This window comes from Cephus cinctus, unplaced genomic scaffold (assembly GCF_000341935.2).
Source record: "Cephus cinctus unplaced genomic scaffold, Ccin1 Ccin1_scaffold0997, whole genome shotgun sequence".
NCBI lineage: Eukaryota > Metazoa > Arthropoda > Insecta > Hymenoptera > Cephidae > Cephus > Cephus cinctus.
The window spans coordinates 586,838-610,971 of NW_014333542.1; the positions used below are offsets into that span (position 1 = coordinate 586,838).

A 24,134-nucleotide genomic window follows, 5' to 3' on the forward strand; every position below is an offset into this window, starting at 1 on the left:
ACCTCGTGACTTGTTCTTTATCATTTAGCTATGCATACATTGATATACCTCGAACTTCGAAAATTCTCTCGTCGTACGCACAATCTAGGTATTTTAAACGTACAGGAAGTAATTGCGCACTTAAAGAATGTCTTCACCACTCTCCACATATCATTATTCAACCGTATTAACATTTCTCAGAGGAACAGACACTCGTACGTGGGCACAAATGATTTCTTGAAAAATATGGTGCTTATATCCCATAGTTAGAAAAAGGAACAAAGAAAAACAAGATAACGTGCTCTAGGAGTAACATAGATATATATTTTTAAACTTATAATGTATCTCTATAAGCACTTCCTTGTTTTACTTTTTAGGCAAGTACATTATAACATTGCAGATATTATTGTCACGTGCTAATAATTAACTGTCTAATATTAAAATGTTAAATGATGTTATATTGTTTGAAATATTTAGTTAAAGATCTTTATAACTTCTAATAATCTTGGATACAAGGAATTACGAATTTTATTATATACTTGAAACTTTTTTAATGTTCAAGTATCATCATGAATATAGTTAAGCTATTTAAAAAACCAAAGCACCGTTTTTCTAATTCCAGTGTTCGACTTGTATTTTTACGTGTCGCGAATGCAGTATTTTGTAAACGTCTATTAATCTATAAAAAACAAATAAATAAATTACCAGTTTATTATCCAGCGCTGTTCCTTCATCGATATAAGAAATATTTAATCTCCTCTTTAATAAAGTAATACTGATTTATCTAGCAGAATGCGAGATGGCAGGATGTAACCTGCCAGCTAGCCGAGGACGTCGAAGAGGAGCGGCCAAGACTCTGGCAATTTCTCCTACTTGATCTGAATTTTAAAAAAACTTTTAAAAAATCTTGCTACTTCGAAAAGATGATTTCTCAAAAATCCTCACGAGCATTATGATCATCAGCAAGTCTTATAATAGGAAAAAGCAATGAGAATTCCCGTAATCTTGACAATTGTTCGGATTCCTCTGTATCTGTGGTTTCCATCTGTAAACGAGATAAGGAATTTTTAACAATAGGATAAATAATTATGTTTCTTTACTCTCACATCACTTGCGTTGTCAATGACGTCGTTGTCAAAATCTGAATTGACACCAAGTTGTTCTGGGGCTTCAGTTATCAATTCGCTGAATCGAGTTGCAACCTGTTGCCATTTGTTCAAATCCGCAGGCTATAAATAGGTTACAGAATTTATCTGTCTCGTCCTTAAAAAATGTTAATCTTCAAAACTTACTGTTAACGCAAAAAACACAGGCAGCAGAGCGATAGGCAGCGGTGAACCTTGCAATTCAGAACATTCCGACGGCGGAGCAGCCAAAGTGAGATATCGTAGGAGACACAAAAGGTCAGCCAAGAGTTCACCGTGACGACCTCCGACGTCCTGACGAATTAGTCCCAACGCATCCTTAGCAACAGTGTGTGCCGTCACGCCAGGGTTATCAGCTTAATGAAATATTAGAAAACGTGAATATCCTATTGCTGAATCAGTACAATTATGAAACTGAGCACGATTGCGTAACGAGACCAGAGAATGTGAACTGCGCTGTCAGACTCTAGGCATTAAAAAAAATACTTTATATAATGCTAATAATAAAATTTAACAGACATTCCGAATTACCCAGAATCAACTGTTGAACGTGCTGAGGCATAACGGGTCTTTTTAGTTGACTCAGAAACAGTTGTAAAGCCGCGGCACATTCGAGGGCGCCACTTGCATTTTCAAAATCAGGCTTCTCTCCTCGCGTCAATGCACCCAAAATTTGTTTTCGTAATTCCCGTCGACCTGCTCTACGGAATAGTCCTTCCTCTCTTGCATCTTCATAGAACGAAATTAATTATTTCGAATTTTTCATTATATCATTCGTATACAAATATCTTTCAGAGTGACTCACGACGTTTCAAAAAATTTATACTCTCTTTAACGGCCTCTAACGACTTCTTGGATATTATATCATCGCCAGCTTCCTGTCTGATAAAAATAACAGGAATAAATATCTTAAACAGGGAAGTATAATTTTCTATAAAATTCTATACGAGCACAGTTACAAAGAACAGAAAATAAACAAACAACACTTTTGCACGATGAAACTAAAAGTATTTTATTTTCCTTATTAATTCGTCACGTTAGACTCTATTACATAACAATAATAATTTTCTTTATCTTAGCTACAAGAGAAAAACGTTCCCAAAATGTCTTCATCGATTTAAAATGGTGGAGGTGGCGGTGGTCCATGAGGTGGCCCATGATGTTTGGGTCCATCAGGTCCATCAGGACTTCCTGGATGGAAGAAGTCAGGACCATCCGGACAAGGGCAATTGAGATCATCACGATTAGCACCGAAGGCAAATCTGCTACGAGCATGATGATTAATGCAGTAAAAGAATGCAGCAGCCGTGCTGCATTTATCAGTAGACATTGATGCCAAGTCGTCATTGCACATTTTGTAAGCGTTTTTGGTTCTGTTGACACTGGGTGGATGCATTTTGTCAGCGATTTCATCAATCATGCCGTTGGCAGCTTGCAGGTTGAATTTCCCATCCACCAGGATACCTTGCTTCTCCATGGCACAGGCGACGACACAGAATTGCATTGCATCTTTGCCCAATTGCTTCCTGCACTCTTCGTCGTAATCACGAAGTGATTTGCCATCGGTGAAGCTCCGAACGGCCACCAGGATCAAAATAACCTCTAGTAACTTCATTCTCTAACACCTTCTGTACTGATGGACGCGGACCCAAACCATTATATAGTCCTAGTCCCATTATGACGAGAGCTGCCATTTTTTGCCCCACTGAACTTCCATTGCGTGTCTATGTGTGATTTTCGGAAATAAAATACGCAAAAAATCCCAAGGCTAAAACACGGACATAATAGACACTTAATGATCTCTGTAACGTGGTAAAAATGAATCAAATATTTTTGGAATATAAATAAATTTGCACAGTTTGAAGAACCGTAATTGGTATAGGATTTTTGGAAATAACTATTACTCTGTATAATTATGCTTAGTCCCTAATGGCATATATATGTGTATCTATGTATATACATTTATTTTGTAAATATCATAATAGTACTGCGCACTTTTTTCTCTCATGAAAACTCTTTTGCATAAGTCATGCATAGTGTTAAGTAGTTTTTGTTGAGTGATGTGTCGCTTTATCTCCCACGACCGGAAGTCAACGAATGACGCTGTAACTGCTGCCAGTAATGTTCGTTTTGAAAACCCACACGAGTACACCTGACAACAATACTGAACGTGATGAAAGATCATACCGATTAGTAATTTAGTGTAATTTTCGAAGAGATTCAGTGCTACTTTAGTCGTTCAATTTTGTTAATCATTTCCAAAATTGTTGCCAAGTCCTACTGTGGGAATTAATCATTGTATAGAAGACCTGGGATTAAATTGAGCAGTTTCAAGAACACGCTCCGTAACGGAATTAATGGATGTGTTGAACGAATAAAAATATATGCAAAAAAATACACCTCACGTATGAAACAGCTGAATTCGTTTGAAGGATAATAAATTGTGTTAAGATCATTCACCCAGTATCATAAAAATAGTATTTAAATAAAAAACATTGTCTTAGATATTTCGTCAACTTTAATTAGATAGAAGCTGAGATATTTTGTTAAAAAGAACTATCTTAGCATATGAAGTATCTATACCATAGTGCAACTTTAATTATTTTCATTTAGTATATCTCGCGAAGTATATGGTAAATAATTTTGAAATTGTTCGCGCACCATCATCCAGCATATGTCAAGAATATATAAAAAATTCAAAATTTTCAAAGTACTCTCATTCTCGTATCGCGTTAACAGTGACTCGCTCGAAATTGTAAAATATTTATTTTTCTGTCATATATCGCGAATCGTGTCGACATGACACCTGACGTGTCTCACAACAATGAAAGATGTTATTTAAATAAAAAAACCTCGAGTAAAGCATTGCGTCAGACCTGGGAACTGGGCCGAAGTTATAAAGACTCGTAAATCGAGAAGCATCGTGAATCGACAAGTGTAAATGATGCGGCGTGTTAATCTCGTGACTTTTCTTTGCCTCTGCACGGCGCTTTTCTGCCGCGTCTCCTCCTTCGAGGCGTCCTGGGACAAGAAGCTAAATGACGATCGTGAAATTTCACCATACTCGGAATACCAGCAGACCTTATGGTAAGAAACAGTATTCATCGGACATTTCTAACCTAAAAATCGGCACGTTCAAGCCAATGATAAAACATAACCTGTAAATGGAACATTGCTCCCGTAATACGACGGGTAGGTATAATGACGGGAAAAACCGTTGATAATAATATGTCCGATGAGTATTGCGCAATAGATTTAACGAAGCGTAACGATTGCTGAAGCTTAACAATAATTGCTTTACAATGACTTGACAATGACAATGACAATAATTGCTTTACAATGACTCATTATTTATTCCAGGTATAGAAAACCAAGGTACTCGGGATCATCTGTGAGAAATTATGGTAATCTTGGAATTGCCGGCTCGTCTCCTTCAAGGATCCAGGATTACAGTCAAGTTCGTTCCATAGATCCTTACAGTTCGAATTTGGGTTACAACAGTTACAACAGACCCGCCAGGAGCAGGGACAGCTCGTATTATTCCCAAGCGACGTCCGCTCTCGAGGACGATCCTTATGGGAATTTGGATTCGTTCACTGACAGGTCACTTCGTGAAATGAGTCATTATGCTTCTATGGGACCTTCTTGGTCTGGATTGAACGATCGTAAACTCCACGATGAAAATTCTTACGATAGGTCTGACTCCAGAGTCCGATTATACGACGTGGATTCGATCGAGGACCCTTATCAGTCAAGGATTTACAAAGTTCAGGAAGAGTACAAGACACAGCCACAAACTAGAGGAAAGAAACTATACGTGGTGCCGAGAGGTGATTCCAGAAATTCCTACCTCAGGGATGCTGATGGTTACGACAGTATCCCCAGGATGAAGAATTTCAAGGCTGATAAGGAACTTGAAGACGTTGTCAAGAAAGCCATTATCTTAGCCAAGATGCAAAGTGAACAGGAAATAGATAATAATCATAATATCAAGGATGTGAGAATAGACCAGGTACCGTCTACAGAGCTTTTCAGAAATTCAGACGTAGTCTACACACCGGAAGTCAAGCACAATCCTTACAATTTACCGATCGGTCCGCGCCAGATGAAATTGCCGTCTGTAAATATTGGGAACAGGGATTCAAATTTTGAGGCGTTATCGGAAATTGATAAGCGTAACGACGATGACCTTAACCTGGCTGAAATGACCAGGATAAGTAAAGCGAATCAGGAACGTGACTTCACACTGGCCGATGATGTGACTTTTGGTGATGTCCAGAAGAGGGAGTATCCTGAGGAAATTGCTGTTCCTGATGATGATATGGATGAAGAGGATGACGTCATCGAGGATATGCCGAATGTTGCCTTTGGGGAAGACGTTGATCCGGTTAGAGAGAAAATGACTTTGATCGAGTCGAATGAGGATTTTAATGGAAAATTGGGCGAGGAGGCGAACGACGATGTTCTGGAAGGTGACGTGGTCCTGGGGGAAGCTATGGAAGAGGATGAACAGGAAGGAAACATTATCAGGGGATTGCCAGCAACAGCTGACGAGTCATCGTTGAAAAATGACGATAAGAAATTAATTGAAAATTCATCGATTGCCGAAGTTCCTTTTAAGTAAACTGGAGAATTAGGAAATAATTATAAGAACGTATTGGTGTAAATGTATAATATTATTTTGTTATTGATTTTGAATAATAAAGCCAGGAAAATTTTATCCCGAAATTATATAACTAGTATTTATTATCCTGAAACGTCACTTCGATATAGTCAATTAGAAATTTTTGGTAATAATATTATAGGTTTATTTGGCTGGTTAAGCGTTTACGTAATGCAACCATATTGGAATTTGCAATATAAACAGAAAATTCGTGTAAACCTTTCAACATTGAACATCCGAGTCATTAAGTGACACTAATTTTTAATTATCAAATACGTATCGCTACTGATTCCTTAAGTACGATATTTAAGGGAATATTTAATAAATAAAAAAAATTTTTCAAAATCCTCGAAATTTATTGTCCTATATCCTTGTAATATTGGCAGTTTAATCACTTGGTAATGATAGATCTACTTTTCACGAATAACTAAAAAATAAACGTACTATAGTACCCGGATTGTTATTGAGATTGCAAAAAACAATGTTCTCACAACAATAGCAAATATTGTGTTAAAGAAGTTTAAAATTTATATATTTTAACGTGTCGCAATATGCGAATGCGTGTACGAATCGGCTAGTGCGAGTTCTTGCATAATTGGCAAAATGACCAACCTAAGGAAGCAACAGTCGCTATGTGAAATTTTGCAAATATGTGCATTCCGCATTCTGGATTGCGTGGAGCGTTGCAAAATTCGCATACCAGCGCGTCGCACAATCAGCATTCGACCTGAAGGTAAAACTGTTAAAACAGGGTGCCAGTAGACCAGTCGCTCATAATCAGTGTCTTCGATCGATCGATGGGAAAGAAGATCGTCATGCTGCTGTCAAAAGTATCGTTAGTGGTCCTGGTGGGTCTGGCGATGGCTCAGGCCGGCCCAGCAGCCAAGAAGCCTACGAAGACGGCCGTGGCCGAGGAGACGAAGCTTGAGAAGAAGGAACTGCAAGTTGTACCGGAAGTCGAGGAGGGGAAGGAAGTAGACAGATCGAAGAAATCGGCCATAGGATCAACGGGTACAACGACGACCTTCTGCGTGGAGATCAAACCAAGTTCTGGTCAGGGTCCATTGACTTTGTGCGACCAGGGTAATCCGAATTCACCTCCAAGGCCTCAGTTTCCTCCAAATGGATTCCCTGAGATCCCTAACCTTCCACAGCAACCCGGATATCCGTCACAGCCTGGTTATCCTCCGCAACCTGAACAACCTGGATTCCCTCAACAACCTGGATTCCCACAACAACCTGGATTCCCTCAACAACCTGGATTCCCTCAACAACCTGATTTCCCTCAACAACCTCCTCAGCCTGCATATCCAGAACAACCCTCCCAACCTGGATATCCTGAGCAACCTGGATTCTGTCAACCACCATCTCAGCCCGGACAACCACCAAGTGGTATGGATTTCCCTCCGCAACAACCCAGCTATCCCACTGGCCCATACCAGCCCTACCCACCACAACAACCTTCTCCACCAATGCCCGCTGGTCCAGGTCTCCCTCCATCAATAGTCGTGCCATCCAATCCAGTAGCTGTTTACATTCCCAAACCTTGCCCTGGAAGTAATCCATATTCTCCCCCACATCCTGCACACGAGCACCCACCCCACTTTCCCTCATGGTGCAAATATTGTCAAGGGTCATACCGGTCGGATGATCCATACAATTATCACCAAGCCAGAAGTAATGATAATTACATGATGGAGTCCAATCAGCATCTTAATCATCAGACAAGAAGTGGTTTATTCTTTATCGACCCAACGACAGGAGCCTTGGTTAACGATGGAAGACAAGAAGCCTCAATGATGCCAAATACCTTCAGGACCTTCGGCCAGCAGCCTCAAGCAGCCGACCACCAGCACCCTTATTCATTTGAGAGTCCTTCGGGATACTATGGAAGATTACTTGGAACAGGCACTTCAACATCTACTTCAACATCTACTTCAACTGGAACTGGTGTTGGTCTACCGCCAAATTCACCCTTCCTCGTTCAGTGCAACCCCAGCTTCGTTCCTCTGACTGGATCTAACTCCTACGGGAGATCTTCTGAACCTCAGCACAGGAACTTGTACCAGCCTAGAGCCGAGCAACAGCAACAATATTACAGGGTAAGTAATGAGAACAAAATTTATATATAGACACTTCTGAGCAACAGCAAGATGCTGATAGTAATTATTGTTTCTCCGTGTCACCAGCAATACCAAGGATCTCAGTTTGGAAGGTCCTCCGATGCTGGACAGCAGCAACCCAGCAGCTATCAAGGAACCTACAACCCATACAACAATCCAGAACGTTCAGCCTATCAAAATCAGAACCAGCAACAGACTCAGCAACAATTTGCTCCACAGTACGGTTACGAGCATGCCGTAAAGGCTTCCGAACAACCACAAGGACCTCAGCAAGGGTTCCAAGCTCAACCTCAGAATCCTCAAGGACACCAACAGGATCAGCAGTTCCAGCATAGTCAGCAGCAGGGATTCCAAAATCCTTCGTCAATCCAGCCAGACAGCAATCAGCAATCGCAAGGATCTCCCGCCCAGCCTCAGGACTCTGTACCTTTCCAGAGAGAAGGTCAGGTCCAATTCCCTGAAGATCATCATACAGCTTCGCAACTCCCAGCCAATCCAGCCAAGACGCCAAGTCAGATGTTGAACCAGATGAGAGAGAAAATGGATTCAAAGCCATCCGAGTCCCAGCATATGGATTCTAGGGCTCAGCAGGGTTCACAAATCATGATGGGATCCAATCCACAAAAATTTGAAATGAATCATCCACAGCCGGTTCAGCCGTACATAATCAGTGGAGGAAGAATTGGCAATATCAACCATGCTCCCGAAAGTCATCCGAATCAGGAAGTCCATAAAAGGGAGGCTAAACATGGAATTGCTCCCAAGAAAGAATCCACGTCGCTGAAGAAGAGCGAATCGTGATGAAATTACGAAAAAATTGTGACAAGGGGCATCGATCGATGACAGTGTTCAATTATTTAATTATTTATTGATTTTTTAATTGATATCGTTCTTGAGGTATGCCTGGATAATTTAATATTTTGTATTTAATTTTTCGTTAATTTAACAACTTATTCTGCATCCTTTTGACACGTGTATTTATAAATTATGCTAATAAAACACGAAGTTTGAATATTTACTATAATTTACCAAGTCTTTATATAAATTATATTATACATAAAGATATTCCTTCTTAATCAGTACATCGAACCACGTACCTTTTAGATCCTGGAATTCCCATATTGCTTTATTTGTCTTGTTCACAAATGAAAAGGCCTGTTAACACTGATTATTTTCATAAAAAGAGAGTACGGAAATTCATTAATAATTTACACGCCTCCGAATGACAAACTTGAACCAATAAATTTTTCTGATAAAACCCAAAACTAAGGTTATGTATGTTTTTGGAATTTTACATAGAACGGAAACTGTAGATGATTCGTATACGAAATTTTCATGACACATTCGACGTGATTGGTCGAAAAAAAAATCAAATGAAACATAAGACGGTTAACCAGCATAAATAATATTCTCCAGGCTAATCACGAACGGATAGAACTAAATAGTAAAATCTAAAGTTAATTAGTTAGGAATGTATGATGTTAAGTATCTAGCAGGAAACAGGGCATCCTGTTAAAGCCCTAAAATATTTCTCATATCAGATCCTGACAAAACCGTTTACCGCAAAATGACGTTTGACTCATTAATGCCTGTTTCCACCAGAGTATAAAGAGCAGCTATTTTATACCGAGCGATTTAGTCTCTTATAAAATATCAAACAAGATATTGAATAATGCGACTGATTCTGTTACTAAGTATTGTTCTGTCAGGATGTCTAGCCAGGATTTCTGGTATAGCACCTGATTACGAAAATTTGCTCAACGACAATATATTGGACAGTAAAGACTTCTCACTGTTAAAAAATCTCGCCCAACCCGTGCCAGTGTACTACCGGCATCACGTGCCGAAATATATTAAGATAGACATAGACGAAGAAGAAGACAAAGACGAAGACGGATACGAAGACGAAAATGAAGATGAAGATGAAGACGAAGATGAACATGAAGATGGCGACGTAGACGAAGACCGATACGAAGCCAAAGATAAAAATGAAGATGAAGATGAAGACGAAGATGAAGATGAAGACGAAGATGAACATGAAGACGGCGACGTAGACGAAGACGGATACAAAGCCAAAGATAAAAATGAAGATGAAGATGAAGACGAAGACGAATACAAAGATGAAGACGAAGATAAAGAAAAAGAGAAGATATCAGTGCACGTCATCGCTCCGAAGAAATATAACCACCATAAGTATAACGTGATCGAAGCTGCAGATATGACGGCTAATAAGTTAGAAACTGCTGCGAATAATAAAGTGAAAAGAAAAATCGACGAATCGTCCTCCGATACTGAAAACGCAGTGCAAACCTATGGAAACGGCTACGGGGATTTGAAGAATTTCAAAAGTCCCCGTAAATATCCCGTCAAAAAACATATACCAGAACATGACAACGAACAACCAACTGTTTCAAAAAGCTCATCAAAACTTCTTAATGCTCTACGGCGTCGGCTTTATCCTAAAAAAGGTGATTATAGTGGCTGATTGTGCTTCGTTTATTTTTATAATCACGTATGGTTGAGAATTGACGAAGTTTTTTTATTTTTAGATCCCTCGCCATATTACAGAAGACAAATTTGGGGATTATGCGCTAACGGATACCGGCTTGATTCTCGGGGACGTTGCAGGGAGGTATTACGTTAAAAAGAAAATTTTTACTTTTCATGAATTTATGTAACACTCAGTATTCGTGATTAGTAATATTTCATCCAGACGTCAAACAAACTGTGTACTATTCTTAGAAGCATAATAAACCGTTATTTCAGCATGCATATGGAACTTTTTTTTTTTTTTTTTTTTTTTTTTTTTTTTTTTTTTTTTTTTTTTTTTTTTTTTTTACTAATTTCCCAAATTCATTTTACCTAACTCACGTGTATTTGTTACGTAAATATAGTCGCTGTTGTAATTCTCCAATTCTTCCTCCTCACCTTAGGTCCTTATATGGAATGTAATAATGTATTACTGCGCGATTGAATTACACGAACGCTTACATTTCTTAAGAAGAAGATAAAGATATGTATTCTTGGTTAAATTTTCTTCTGATAGAAATAATCTAAAACGTGGGAACTTCGTTCTTGGCAAAATGAATTCCGTCACGACGTCCATATGACTCACTTGATAAAAAAATATATATATATGTATATAACATGTATGAAAGTAAAAAAAATTACTGGTCTACATACGAATGTCTAATTCTAAAATTCAATTTATTTAATCCATACCAATAAAGACATTGTGTCGCATTGTAATCGAATCAGATATCGATATGATATAAATAAGTATCCCCGATCCAAGTGTTAAGAATGAAAAATAAAATTGATAACGATAGCCCAATGGTATTCAATATAGACAAGTACTAAATTAAAATTAAAATACCAAAATACTCCTTAGATTCTATTAATTTCGTCGTCATAGCTAAAAGAAATTCGCAAAATTTCGTTGAAGTATGTGTGTTCAGTAAAATATTTGAAATTTTGCCAAAATTCAGGAAACTAGAGACCAATACAAATATTGAGTCTCCTACTTCTCTTGAAACCGCACCTTGAGCCTTGAAACTGTGACGAATCGTTTCACGGATAAAAGAGGTATCAGTGGGTATTGGTTATCGATAACTCAAAGAAGCAGAGCAGTTTGTGTACGAGTTTCAAAGCATTTAGAAGCACAGCGAGTCTATTGAGTAATACACTTGAAAAAATAGTTATAAAAATAGCAAACTATTTTGATCCATCAAAATATTCGAATTTCATTAAATTAAGTGATTAAAAAAATGGGTAACCTTTTCACAAATATAAATACAAAGACGGAACAGCAGACGGAAAGTACATCGACGTGCGACAAGTCCTACGAGTCGTTGGATGTACAGACTAGTAAGCAAGTAAATACAACTGCTGATACTAACACTAGATCCAATCTTGGCTCAAGCATCTCAACTGTCACTGTCAACGAGAAGACAATGGTAATGTCAACCAGCAATCAAACACTTGCAGATACAAATTCCAAGGAAGCTCAAGGCATGAGTAATACTTCTTCGATGATCAGCAAAGAAGAAATTGAAATAACAGAAGAGGATGAGCCGAAAGGTCGTGTTAAGCGAAATATAATATCAGTGCCATCTTATGCAAATAGGCCAGGAGAGTACCGCCTCGACGCCAATGGACGCTGGCGTCAGGTCCTTTAGCTGTGCCAAGAAAGTAGTCAATAAAATATTTAAGAATAGCGGAAAGAGAAGAAATCCATTTCCTAGGCATGAATTTGCCTGGTTTACAGAAATTTTTAAAAACAGACTTAACCCATAAATTAAAAATATAAATTACTAATACGAAATTCTGAAGCACGTAAAATCATGATCCTTGGAATGCAGTGATATCGTTGATACGTGACGGAGACGTGAACAGAGATTTGGTTGCATTTACGAAAAGCAGTCGTATCGTGTTGACAAAGGAATCAGAATTTCTTCGCGTTTGACTGGGTAATCTGAAAGAACAGATAAGAAGAGGATTTAGATATGTCTGTGTTACTTCCGTTGAGTATCTTAAAACTTTCATGAGGATTAACCTGATCAATTTTGTAAATATGTCTACTGGACAAACCCAAAGCGGTCAGAGGATGTGACGTATGAAAGGACGGATCATCCTATATGTCAAGTAGAGAAACTTCAAGATGATTATGGAGAGAGAATCCATCTTCGATGACAATGGAGGACGAAGTACTCCAATATTTGCGGATATCGCTTCCGCCATTTTGAACTGATTTTTTAAATATTATTTAACGACGATACAGTTCACCTATCAATATCTGGTGCACCTGAAAAGAAGATCAAAGTTCAACATGACGGGAATATATTTTTAATTGTAATGTCAATAACTAACAAGACGGGTTCCAGTAGGAACACAGTGTACGTTAAAAAAATTAAATTATGGCAGCTTTTTGCAAATGAGTTTTGATAATTCTATAGAATACAAGTATACGGTGATATTATCAGATAAGATTAATAGCTGTGGTAATATAATATTTATGAAGTCTATAAAACTAAGCTATTTTTGGTTATCGATTGAAAATGTCATTACGTACGTAAAAAATGTATTATAAGAAATGTAGTAATTATTGTTAACGAGGATAAGTTTCTATAATTTTATGACGGTAAAATATTAGTCGTATTAAAATGAATAAATTCAAATTTAATGTGGAAAATTAACGATCCTGACCATCAATGTTATTTTTGGACTGAAAGAAAAATAAAGTCAAAACAGTATTTTCTAATTTAAAAAGCACATTCCATCACTCACCTTAAACGACTATACCTATATACACCATCCAGTCAGTAACAGTTACATTAACCAGTGATATGAACCAACATGGCTGAATATTCTTTGAATCCCTCACGCAATAAGCGTTTACCGGTGAGACAACTCACGTGGGGATAGTATTTCGTAACGCGAAGTAACGGGGCGACTGTTTAAAACGTCATAGTTCATAAACTCCCGCCAAAAAGCATCTGGTCTATTCCTGTAACATAACCAAACTTTGAAAAAGTCCCTGAAAACGTTCAGAATTAACTTTCGTTATATTTCGAACACTTGCGTCAATGTTACAGCTTCATTTTTATCGATACTTAATACATTACTAACTACTTACTGTAATTGACAGATTCTTACTGAATATACATACTCACTGCACTGTATGTCCAAAAATACATAAGTCGCCATTTACACGTGAGGACAGGTTCTCCGCTATTTAAAATTCCATAAACACCTCAGTCCTTGAACGATACCTTTTTTTATTATTAATTTCATATTATATGCCAGTATTTAAGTAGCGACGCTACAGTCGCTCGTATTAAACTTGAGTCCGCGTCGCGACAACAAACATCTAGTAGTTTCCATTTGCTCCGCCATAACCATAAATATGTACGGATTAGCAAGAGGGTGGATAAAATTTGTGCTCTGTCTCGTGATGCTAATTATTTTAATCGCCTCGACACGCTGCCAAAATAACACTACGACGAATTTTTTCAAGACACGTACTTTACATATTATCACGGCACCAATTAAATCCTGCCCGGGAAATCAACGGTTGGATTTGGCTGGAAGGTGTCGTCAAGTTTTAGAGAACAAATAAATGGGGTGTTGGAAAGAAGATCATTCTGCGCGATCTTATGAATCATGAATGGTAAATTGGAATAAGTACAAATTTATCGCAGTGATACATGACGTTATTAAACATTTGAATTATGGCCGTTACTTCTAGGCTCGTTCGTCCAATCTATAAAGACAATTGGGCTGCGTAACTAGCATATGTAAAACGTGATTTATGTTTATTTTTATATTATTGTAGAATTGTTATTGTATAAATTATCAGTTAGTATTGGTCTATTGGTAATTGGTAATTCATTGGTCACTGGTAATTCATTCTTAATAATATAATTGTCCTTTTATATATTTTTGTGACGAGACTGTCATAGTATCTGTGTTGTGTATAGTATACCTGTATCCATATCGAATTAGTTTTGCGAGAGATGCGATTCTCGATGACGAGATTCCAGACGACCTTGATACCGAGTATACCGTGCAATGAGTCTTCGTTAGAATAACCAGTACGGAATTATAAAATGTGGAAAACTTTTGGATTTCGTATTAAACGTATGAAATCCTTTTAATACCCAAAACTCGTGTACGGCTAGTGCAGGTTTGTCTACAGAAAAAATGTTACAGTTTACTAAAAGATTGACGAAGGTAATAATTATAATTTTGATCTTGACTATACTGTTGTCCTACGCTGTTGGCCAAGAGAACTGTTGGCCAGACAAGTAAACTACCCAGTTTTTATTTATACCGGCACATCCTGCGATCATTAATCTGCCTATAATCAAAATCTGTCCAGAAAGTGAATGATTGCATTCATATGGAGTATGCCGAGCTACTTTGAGATAAAAGTCATTGCGCGTTATGGATGCATCAGTGCAAGTGGTAATTGCACGTTTATTTTGGTAGGGACAAATCTATTTTATTAGATAATCGTGATTCGTTATGGGTTTGGAAATCAAGGCGTTCAGATTAATTTACTGATAACGTGATTATTGATTTGTACGTCATTATTGGTATTTCATGCAGTTTCAGCGTGAACGTATAGAGACGCGGAGAGCCATTTATACGATATAATTAACAGGAATGCGTAATTAGGGTCAGACGTGCGAAATATTTATATATCGAAAAACCAACGGATGTCCTTTTCCTGTAAAAAAATATCTAGGTCCAGTGACGTCCATGAAAACTACTAGAAATTTCATAAATTTAAATTAAGTTGCTAGAAATAACAGAAGTATTTTCTTGAGAGAAAGAAATATTTACATCTTCATTATCAATTCCAAGAATATGTGGAAATCGAGCTTCGCGCAGAAGCTGATTGCGGTTTCCAAAGGGATATGTGGTTTTTATGTAATATAAACCATGCTTCCTAACGAAATTCCGTAGTCGTGAATTTGTAGACGAGATGAACAGAATGAGTGATACTAGGTGCATATTAAAATTGAAAGAATCCCTGTGGCTCTTCGTTTTCATTCTGTCGATTTCTGTGACACTCGCGACGACCAATTCGCTGGATCACAAAAAGGACGACCCAATTTATTTTTTGGAATCCGAAGATAAGAATGAGAACGTCCCGATTGGATGGAATGTGCTAATTTACGCGATAGTAAACGACAATAAAATTTCGGACCCGCCACTGAGATTTAATGAGGAAGAAGAAGCAGAGAAGAAAAATTTAAATGAAGACAGATATCGGTATTATGCTCGATACAAACCAGATGCTGTGATTTACATAGATGGCAATAAAGTTCAACCTTCTCACGAATCGAACAAAGAAAATTCTGATTTCGATTCCACTTCTAATTCAAAGTACGACAAGTCTATTCCTTCTATTGGCGGAAGAAATATTTTTACCATACCATTAATGTGTCCACCTGGCCAACGACTAGATCGAAATAAACGCTGTCGAATGAGATTATGATTTGCATCATGGCATCGTTTACATGTGGTATGGTTATGAAATATAAGATATAGTAAATACATTACCACGATTTGAACCTCTATAGTAGCTTTAAGCAAAAATTTTTTTCTTATGCATTATCAATAGCACTAACCTGATTTTGTTGTTTTGCTGCTATGTTTCAGACCTACCGGTTAAACATATAACACACATTATGGACAAGACTAGAATTTAATCGTGTAATTTGATAATTCACGGCTTTATTGTACCATTGTACCTAAATAAAACACGTTCAACGACATAATTGTATCATGTATACACGTGAATTATAAATTAATAAAAATATAAATTTATTGTCACTGTTCCGAATGCATTCTGCTATCCTACTTCCTCAACTTGATCCTCTATACTTGAGTCACAAGACATATGTACATATCTATAGTGTGCACTTAAGCACCTTATCATGAGTCATCGGCAAGGAAAATGCATGATTTGAACATGACACTGATAATAATGCCAGTTGCATAAAACTTTAATATATAATATAATATGTAATCTTCGCATCAGGTCATTTTATTTCGGTGGTTAATAGTGAATGGAAATTCAAGATGGCGTCAATACGAACAGGGTAAAAAATTCGTCGTAAGGCTTCATCTCGAGAAAAAATGAATACCTTACGCCATAGCGAGTGGCGTAATGGAATAAAATTCTAATAACCTGACTAGGAGGAAACACGTTATAGAAAGAGTATCGTTATGAACGTGAATTATACTTTAGTACTAAGAGCTTAGCAAGCTGGACAAGCCTGTGATAACGCAGTGCTTATCGTGGTTTTATCGTTGGTTTATTATCATTAATATTCAAGAGAAATCTGCATATCGTACCGGCATAGAAATAACATGGCTGATCCAACAATACAGACGTTTTGTTGTCATCATAACAATACAACAGACATGGCAGTAGTAATAATGCAAGAATTCAATACTGACGTTTATAATACTGTGTGCATGTTATCATCCACTATGGGCATTATCGGTGCTATTTATCAGGTATATTTTTCATTCATGTTAAAATGTAATTATCCATTATAACCTGTATAATCTATATTGCAGTTGCAGCATGGAATGCAATATTATTTCATTTTATTTCTCTATTAGGTGCTGCCTAGAGAGGAATCCAATTATCCTCATCGATGGCACAGTTTTTCCTCAGCAAGGGGTCGAGATATTATTATTTGGCTAGCTGTGGCTGATCTGTTTGCCTCTCTAGGTTTCTTGTTTTTCTCTTTTTTATATCTTAATCACCATTTATTTCAACATTGTCACTCGTGTCAGGAATAACTACTATTCTCAAAAATGTTGTGACGAACACTTTGAATTTCAGGAGTATTCATTAGGTCAGCGTTGTGGATGAATTTTAAAACTATTATGCCAATGGATGATGATACCTCCAGTGTAGTATTCTGTGCCTTGTCATCGGTAAATTTATTGATTTTTCTAATATTATTTACCAACAATCAATGAATACTATGTAACCCAGTTAATTTGCCTAGATAGTTTGGCTTATGTGTATTGCTTTTAGGCTTGGACACAATATTTTTACATGGCAACATGGATCTGGACATTGTGCTATGCTGTTGATATGAAATTATTACTTGGTGAACGTTCTGGACACCCAACATTTTATCATGCATTAGCATGGATATGTCCAGCCATTCTGACCACATTTGGTCTCTCTATTTTATACATTCCAGATGCGAAGTACGTTCCAGATGAAGTCACCAATTCAATATCGTTACAGTCTGTAAACTTCTAACAAAACGATTTTCAGCTGCCACAACTTGACGTCGCTGTCAACCGCAGTTTTTCGAATTTTACCTAATTACTGCGCTACTTATGTACTCCTAGCGGTGGTCATGCTAGTCAATCCAGCACTCTATGTATCTTCCACTAAGGATCTTAAAACGGCTGTGACATGTAGCTTGGCGCAAGTGACAGGTCGAGAACGAAAGCTAGTACAAACGATAAGACTAAAATTTGCCTTAACTAACTTAGTCTATTACATCTGTTGGATACCGAATTTGATTAACGGAATATTACTATGGACACTTTGGTTCCAATTGCCAGTAAAAGTTATTATCACACTCTGGTACATCATGGTAAGCAATGCCTCACAAAACCATGACCTCATTTAATATACTACATGACCTAACAATCAATCAATTTAACTCGACAGGCCGTTACGAATCCGCTGCAAGCCTTCTTTAATGCCCTGGTATATCAGAGATGGGGTCGCAAAGAGAAGTTTCGTTTAGGTTGGTGCCAGAGGTTCGTACAGCTTGGCAAAACTCAAAATGACAAATTGGAAGATAGTAATACGGACTTAACGGAAACGTCACCATTATTGTACACCCGATATGGCCACACACCACATACCAGCATTAACGGCTCCTCATCCTTATAAAGACTGTGATACTAATAATAACTCGCTTATGTTTTTACTTGCGACAGCCTCAGGCTCAATATTGTTTACGTTCACGAAAACTGCCACAACAAGAAGAGATTCCATTTCATAATAGTTCTCCTTATAAAATCGAAAACTTATGAACAATATTTTAATATCATTATACAGCTTATACATAGCTGTTATCGTTTACAATAGTTAAGTGCTTTGCCAATTGCTTTTACGCTTCAACACTTGACATATGCCTTATGCATGAATAATACTTTTATCGAAGAACTTTTGGGCGCGAGATTACCACAATACACTGCTAGCATATGATCGAATTAATATAATAACACGCAATACGTACAGGTACATATTTTTTATTTTTCGCATTTAATAAAGAACGTCGTATACACATATATACACTCTAAACGTTGTTGCATCAGTATAATATTTTTTTTACACTTACACGGCTACTAACTTACTTGACTGTTTACATCTATATCGAGCACAGGGATTCATGTGTTCATTCTTTTTAAATACAATTGAATTCCCCAAACGCGGGGTACGATTCGAGTGTCGTATAACTAATAGGGCAGCTATTTTTGATCGCTTAATCTCAATTTTCAAATCCTATTAAAATTTGACTTATTAAATTTCGGAATTATTAGCACCATTAGCAAAACCTGAGTTCCGAAAATAATTTTTACAAAATATTCTCTAATCGAATATGAATCACCCGAGACAATATATCTATATTATATCTCGAACTTATTAAATTCCTTTTCAAATCGAACTCGGCCAATTTTGAAGCCTTTAACACCATGGTGTTTTTTTTTGTATTAACAAGAACGTTTTTATACAATAGAAAAAATTTCTATCACTACATCATCTAGTCTCGGTATAACACTGTGGAACCATACGTGAAAATATTTTGTATTTATATATTCGGATTGACATGAGCGTGGACACGAATTCTTATACGTGCGAAGCACCGTGGATATTATGAACGTTATTTAAAAACGTCTTTAAGAGGTTAAATAAAAATTATTAATTAAAATATCGGAAGAGAACGAATCACTGTATTGGGGGACGAGGAAATTTACTACGCGAAAACTTAAATTAAAAAATGACTATTATGCCAGATCTATTTTTCCAGCGAATGGAGCTAGTGCAATTATTTTTGTTTCCTTTCTTTTTTATTAATTTGTTATCGAATGCTTTCCATGTCCATTTTTAGTATTTAAAATGCCAGCGACAAGTACATCATTTCATATGTTCGCATTTCCGTATTGTAATTTTACAAGTAAATTACTAAAAACATAAGAAAGAATAATTCTTAAAAATGAACATGGGTGCCAGCTATACGAATAAATTCATTAATATTGTAAAACTGGTGTCATTTAATCTCTTGTATGGTTTGTCTCTGAGTGATAATTCTACACAGAGAAGTAAAATAATTTTAACAAAAGAGAATTATCAGTCAAGGGCACCCGTTGCTTTTGTATTACGTTAATAAAAGTAAAACGAACAAAAAAAGATAAAAATATTTCTTACATTACGAATCAAGGTATAATATCGAGCACCTCATTCCAAATGAAATTATTCCATAAGCATTGAACATTGCCATAAGCATCAATACATATGTACTTGTTAATCCTATTTTTAATAATAAATAAATGTGTGTCCGTTAATAGTATAGTATAGAATAGTATAACGTACGGATAGATATAAAGTGATTGCAAAGTACTTTAAAATAATCTCATTAAAGTAAAACGATTTTATGAGACAAACGGAACTTAGCTTTGAACGTAGAAATAAAAAAAAAACAAAAAACGAAGATTGCTATAAGTAAGATTTTCAGAGAACTTGATAGATCACAGCGACGTAGAATAGGAGAGAAAACAAAAGAAGCAAAAATCATACAAACAACAGCACAGGGTAAGTAATTAACCGTATTGATTTGTTGGGTTACTGCATTTTGGCACTTTGAAATACTTGATTAAGATGCCATTTTAAAAGTGACATCAAAGAAGTAATAGAATGAATTCGGGAATCTCGAGAGACCATGTTATTAATTTAACCAGTAATACACTATTGAATGGTATGCCGTATTTTTGTTCAGTAAAAACTCCCATTGACGTATGTCTTGAACAACAGTGACTTTTGAACAAATTAAATATCACGCGGGAAGACTGATCAATTAGAAATGAGAACAAAGGAGTGAAAAAAAAAAGAATATGTCAAACGGAAACCAACATATAAATACCAAAATGGTGTCCACTGTCTTTCCACGGTATCAGGATGGAAGATTTGATGTTCCTAGCGTTAACGAGGTGATTTCACGTATAATCATCTCAGCAATTTTCCAAGCCATTTCTTCCTTAGCCTATTATATTATAAAAAAAAAAGTGAAGATCAAACCCAATCGCATAAAAATGTCGCAAATATAAAAATCGGTATGATTACCTTATCCTGCTCCATTTTAACGAGTCTTTTAACAACACGTGACAATCGAGATTCTGAAATCAATATTTTATTTGTCTCGCGTACATGACAGTTGATAAGACAAAAAGACGAATTTAACTAATTCTAACAAGTAACGTACCATATTTTCTCTGTGGATCTGGTTCTATCTCTGTCACGAATCTACCCATTCCATCGACATACCCAACACTCAGCCTACAACAGAAAATTATACAAATTGATTCAATGGATTTCAAGAGCAATAGAGGAGGAAGAAAATCTTGTCCGCTTTTATTGCATAAAACATTTGTCCTGCTGTTTTCAAAGACGACAAAAGTCGCTATATAAGATTGGATATCATTGACAACGTGAAAAATTGCTTACTTGTATTTAGTTCGTCTCCACAAGGAATCAGGATCGTACAATTGTCTGGTATCAATGCTCATACTTCCATTAACCGATGATGAATTGTTAGTTAATCTGTTTTCTTCGTTCCCTGCCTGCAGGGTACTTTGTGTGCTGATACTCACAGTACTGATTTCACTACTACAGTCAGAGCCTACAATAACAATATGTGACTCTCACTATACATTATTTCTACGCCAAAGAATGCAAAATCATTACATATTTTTTTTTTTCACGTTAACTATTCTAACCGTAACTGTGCAAATGACCGGCTGACAAGTGTCAATTAATAAATCATCAGAACAAATAAGATTAGATGGGCGTACCTGCTCTTCGTATTCGAGGATGCAGGTCTGGACACGGACTGCTCTGAATCGTGCTAATCAGCTCTGATAGATATTTATAATACAGCTGTGATGATAAGAACGCGGCCAGGTAATGCTGCAAGAAAGCGGTTACCAAGTTACTGAATATTGAAACCCGGTTGACCTGAGTAGCGTTGACATCGGCTGCTCAGAGTCTGTTCGTTCTATTACGAGTTGTCTTATGTCACTATGCATGCCTTATTCAATCCAACTAATTGGTAGCTAGTCCTGTTTTCTAGGAGTTTACTAAATGAGGAACGATTACGTGACCGCGAATACGTTCGAGTGTTTTTATACTGTGTGTCGTTTTTAGCTTAGAAAGAATTGTGCTTATGGAAAGTAATACCTTGTTCAGGAAGTTATATACAATTGTACAGGGTCGATCAAAACAATCTGGTTCAGGTCCTTTGCCACCTTCACGACAAATATTTTGCTCAACTTGGAAGCGAATTTTGTCTGAGAATCCAAGCGGCATTGTTGCTTGTAAGCTGAAATATCTGAAGCCACCCAAATATGTTTAGCCATATATGCTTTTAAAAGTAATATTTACTTTGATTTTCATAGTGATGTAATAATGATTGTTAGATAGAATGATGGAAGTTGACTTACTTATCGTAAATGATGAGAGCATCGGTCTCTGCTTCCAAAGGATCAGTTGTGCCGTCCTTCTCTAAAAGATTTTGTTTATAATTGACAGCCGCCATCCAAAAATCGAGTAACTCTCGCTTATTTTCGAGTTCCATGAACTATAAGGTACAAGTTTGGATTATTTAACGAAAGCTATTACTGTGCTCCTTTTGTTTCTATGATTGGATCCATCACAATACCTCCATGAAATAAAAGAAGGCTGTTTCGTTGTACAATATATCTGACAACTGTACATTTCCACTGGTAAGAACGTCAATTTGGTGTTTACAATGGAAGTCACTTCTTAAAAAGTCATTAACGTGCCTGTAATTAAAAATTTTTGTTACAAGAAGTCATACCAATTGTATACTGCCACTGTGCTGTATTACATACTATACGTACTCATCTTCTATTATTTTATAAACAATCCGCTGCACGACAGACAAGCACTTCAGTATTCTTTCTACATTGTTAGTAGAGAATGCTTCTTCCATTTCGGATCGAAGTTCCTCTTGGATATGATTTGCACCAAGTACACCCTTTACAATGTACTTCTTATAAATTCGTAAGGCATCTTGACCCGTTGTTGTAGCCTTACATCTGTTGCTGCCGGAGATGCGATTTGATTGTCGAGCTCTTCTCACCGGCTGACTAGTCTTTGGCATGTGATTGCAGTTTGATTTGACCTCGTTACTATGTACACACAGATCGTTGGATAGCTGATCACTGTCATGATAATTGGAATTTTTTGCTACTATGCTACAATTAGGACTATCGTTATTGTCTGATGAACTTGATAAACTATTAAACTCATCAACACGGTGATCACTGACATCAGGAAGTTTCTCCTCCTCTAGAGATTCTGGGGTGGAAGTAGCACCTTGTAAACACTCTACTTCCAACCAAAGTTTGATCAGGCCTATACATCCTCTTGATTCCAAAAATTGAATAAAATAACCAAGGGCTCCCTTGTCTGCAAGGATCTCTGGTAATGTCTTGGATAAACGAGAGCGAAACGAGGAAATGTCTGTTTTATGTTCATTGTGGAGATTGCTTTCCTCTTCCTCCTCGAGGCTGCACAGCGTGCCTGCCTGAATCTGTGACGTAACATATCCATCTTTCCCTGGTGATGTTCCTGAACTTGTTGACTTTGCAGGAGAGTTCTGTGATGATCTGGACTTGTCCCTGAACCCTATAAATGTTCACATAATTTTCTCCATGCGATGAGACGATAAACTAATCTAATGACCACATCAAAATGCTAGGACGTATCCATAATACGTTACCCAAGAAGTGAAATAAAACAGTAACAATTAATATGCAAAAATATAAATTCATCATAGTGATAACCATTAGTGACGTATGCCGCTATAATGATTAAAAAAAACAAATGCTTGATAAAGTGTGTGACTGTTATAGGGATTGTATAATAATTACCAGATTTTCTAAAAAATTGGAGCATTGTTTTTTGCGGTAGGAAACATTGTAAACAGAGCGATCTGCCAAGATGAAAAAAGTTTTTTTGACGTATCGAAGAGAAACGCGTTGGCTTGGTACGTTTTTCTACTTCCGCACACGATAAAGCCTTAGATCCTTCACATCCTAAAACTAACGAGATTCTACGAATCGCTTGTTACGATACACCGACCACATACAACGCTCAGCGAACTGTCATCGGTCTCATCGCCGATGAAAACCATTCGTGACCGCTTCCTCGATAATCGATGCAATGCTTGCGATTCGATGAACGAGAGCGCCAAATTATCATTTCAAAAGAATCACCAGAATATCCTCCAAAGTAAAATGCAAAACAATAATATCAGCAGCAAAAAGTTTAGAGGAATTTTATATAAAAGAACGAAGCATAAAATGTAAGTCCATAGATCTAAGGTATCGAAGAGTTGTTTTATTGTTTAAGCGTGGATTTTTTTG

The 24,134-nt window shown here is 36.9% G+C and overlaps 6 protein-coding genes across 13 annotated transcripts; 4 read left to right on the plus strand and 2 right to left on the minus strand.

The window, feature by feature from the left end:
- Positions 1 to 153: 153 nt before the first annotated feature.
- LOC107271496 lies at positions 154 to 9,379 on the minus strand. 2 transcript variants are annotated; one of them, XM_025088791.1, is made up of 7 exons: positions 9,008 to 9,379; positions 1,930 to 2,006; positions 1,656 to 1,853; positions 1,272 to 1,480; positions 1,095 to 1,208; positions 925 to 1,024; positions 154 to 857 (listed from the first exon to the last, which is right to left on the minus strand). In XM_025088791.1, the coding sequence occupies exons 1-7, from the start codon at positions 9,028 to 9,030 to the stop codon at positions 760 to 762; spliced, it is 819 nt and encodes a 272-aa protein (XP_024944559.1). In that variant the 5' UTR covers positions 9,031 to 9,379; the 3' UTR covers positions 154 to 759. The 2 variants fall into 2 exon arrangements, with proteins under 2 accessions (XP_024944559.1, XP_024944558.1); XM_025088790.1 differs by having other exon boundaries at positions 1,086 to 1,208.
- Positions 4,006 to 5,855, plus strand: LOC107271557. Of its 2 annotated transcripts, XM_015747703.2 has the most exons (3): positions 4,006 to 4,211; positions 4,485 to 4,727; positions 4,821 to 5,855. In XM_015747703.2, exons 1-3 carry the CDS (start codon positions 4,066 to 4,068, stop codon positions 5,746 to 5,748), a joined length of 1,317 nt encoding a protein of 438 aa, XP_015603189.1. In that variant the 5' UTR covers positions 4,006 to 4,065; the 3' UTR covers positions 5,749 to 5,855. The 2 variants fall into 2 exon arrangements, with proteins under 2 accessions (XP_015603189.1, XP_015603188.1); XM_015747702.2 differs by having other exon boundaries at positions 4,009 to 4,211; positions 4,485 to 5,855.
- Positions 6,479 to 8,934, plus strand: LOC107271555 (glutenin, high molecular weight subunit PW212-like). Its single transcript, XM_015747700.2, has 2 exons — positions 6,479 to 7,889; positions 7,977 to 8,934. Exons 1-2 carry the CDS (start codon positions 6,585 to 6,587, stop codon positions 8,709 to 8,711), a joined length of 2,040 nt encoding a protein of 679 aa, XP_015603186.1. The 5' UTR covers positions 6,479 to 6,584; the 3' UTR covers positions 8,712 to 8,934.
- Positions 9,380 to 9,509: 130 nt separating the features above from the next.
- LOC107271562 (nucleolin) lies at positions 9,510 to 10,682 on the plus strand. The gene is made up of 2 exons (XM_015747717.2): positions 9,510 to 10,378; positions 10,460 to 10,682. Exons 1-2 carry the CDS (start codon positions 9,583 to 9,585, stop codon positions 10,552 to 10,554), a joined length of 891 nt encoding a protein of 296 aa, XP_015603203.1. The 5' UTR covers positions 9,510 to 9,582; the 3' UTR covers positions 10,555 to 10,682.
- A 1,442-nt stretch (positions 10,683 to 12,124) lies between these two features.
- LOC107271556 (A-kinase anchor protein 10, mitochondrial) lies at positions 12,125 to 23,908 on the minus strand. 4 transcript variants are annotated; one of them, XR_003060902.1, is made up of 15 exons: positions 23,640 to 23,908; positions 22,605 to 23,394; positions 22,403 to 22,526; positions 22,185 to 22,321; positions 21,922 to 22,072; positions 21,537 to 21,651; positions 21,190 to 21,364; positions 20,948 to 21,021; positions 20,809 to 20,861; positions 20,609 to 20,728; positions 14,395 to 14,601; positions 13,583 to 13,640; positions 13,197 to 13,416; positions 12,466 to 12,714; positions 12,125 to 12,384 (listed from the first exon to the last, which is right to left on the minus strand). XR_003060902.1 is itself a non-coding variant. In XM_015747701.2 (10 exons), the coding sequence occupies exons 1-10, from the start codon at positions 23,662 to 23,664 to the stop codon at positions 20,639 to 20,641; spliced, it is 1,734 nt and encodes a 577-aa protein (XP_015603187.1). In that variant the 5' UTR covers positions 23,665 to 23,907; the 3' UTR covers positions 18,832 to 20,638. The 4 variants fall into 4 exon arrangements, 1 of the variants encoding a protein (XP_015603187.1); XR_003060901.1 differs by having other exon boundaries at positions 13,579 to 13,640; XR_003060903.1 differs by lacking the exon at positions 13,583 to 13,640.
- LOC107271559 (G-protein coupled receptor 143) lies at positions 13,669 to 19,878 on the plus strand. Of its 3 annotated transcripts, none has more exons than XM_015747710.2 (7): positions 13,669 to 14,079; positions 16,080 to 16,943; positions 17,052 to 17,163; positions 17,278 to 17,372; positions 17,476 to 17,654; positions 17,725 to 18,052; positions 18,130 to 18,357. In XM_015747710.2, exons 2-7 carry the CDS (start codon positions 16,794 to 16,796, stop codon positions 18,355 to 18,357), a joined length of 1,092 nt encoding a protein of 363 aa, XP_015603196.1. In that variant the 5' UTR covers positions 13,669 to 14,079; positions 16,080 to 16,793. The 3 variants fall into 3 exon arrangements, with proteins under 3 accessions (XP_015603196.1, XP_015603195.1, XP_024944535.1); XM_015747709.2 differs by lacking the exon at positions 13,669 to 14,079 and adding an exon at positions 14,601 to 15,942 and having other exon boundaries at positions 18,130 to 19,878; XM_025088767.1 differs by lacking the exon at positions 13,669 to 14,079 and adding an exon at positions 14,601 to 15,422.
- Positions 23,909 to 24,134: the final 226 nt, after the last annotated feature.

Bases quoted from the DNA above. Each gene is read 5' to 3' on its own strand.
- LOC107271557 (XM_015747702.2), top strand. From the start codon at position 4,066: ATGATGCGGCGTGTTAATCTCGTGACTTTTCTTTGCCTCTGCACGGCG. The intron at 4,212-4,484 runs GTAAGAAACAGT...TATTTATTCCAG, and splicing joins GAATACCAGCAGACCTTATG to GTATAGAAAACCAAGGTACT.
- LOC107271555 (XM_015747700.2), top strand. From the start codon at position 6,585: ATGGGAAAGAAGATCGTCATGCTGCTGTCAAAAGTATCGTTAGTGGTC. The intron at 7,890-7,976 runs GTAAGTAATGAG...CCGTGTCACCAG, and splicing joins AACAGCAACAATATTACAGG to CAATACCAAGGATCTCAGTT.
- LOC107271496 (XM_025088790.1), bottom strand. From the start codon at position 9,030: ATGGGAATTCCAGGATCTAAAAG. The intron at 1,854-1,929 runs GTGAGTCACTCT...CGTTCTATGAAG, and splicing joins TATAAATTTTTTGAAACGTC to ATGCAAGAGAGGAAGGACTA. The intron at 1,481-1,655 runs GTAATTCGGAAT...TATTTCATTAAG, and splicing joins CGTTCAACAGTTGATTCTGG to CTGATAACCCTGGCGTGACG.
- LOC107271562 (XM_015747717.2), top strand. From the start codon at position 9,583: ATGCGACTGATTCTGTTACTAAGTATTGTTCTGTCAGGATGTCTAGCC. The intron at 10,379-10,459 runs GTGATTATAGTG...TTTTATTTTTAG, and splicing joins TCGGCTTTATCCTAAAAAAG to ATCCCTCGCCATATTACAGA.
- LOC107271559 (XM_015747710.2), top strand. From the start codon at position 16,794: ATGGCTGATCCAACAATACAGACGTTTTGTTGTCATCATAACAATACA. The intron at 17,373-17,475 runs GTAAATTTATTG...TATTGCTTTTAG, and splicing joins TATTCTGTGCCTTGTCATCG to GCTTGGACACAATATTTTTA. The intron at 17,655-17,724 runs GTACGTTCCAGA...AACGATTTTCAG, and splicing joins TTATACATTCCAGATGCGAA to CTGCCACAACTTGACGTCGC.
- LOC107271556 (XM_015747701.2), bottom strand. From the start codon at position 23,664: ATGCTCCAATTTTTTAGAAAATCTG. The intron at 22,322-22,402 runs GTATTGTGATGG...TGTACCTTATAG, and splicing joins CCTTCTTTTATTTCATGGAG to TTCATGGAACTCGAAAATAA. The intron at 20,729-20,808 runs GTAATCATACCG...ATAATATAATAG, and splicing joins TTAAAATGGAGCAGGATAAG to GCTAAGGAAGAAATGGCTTG.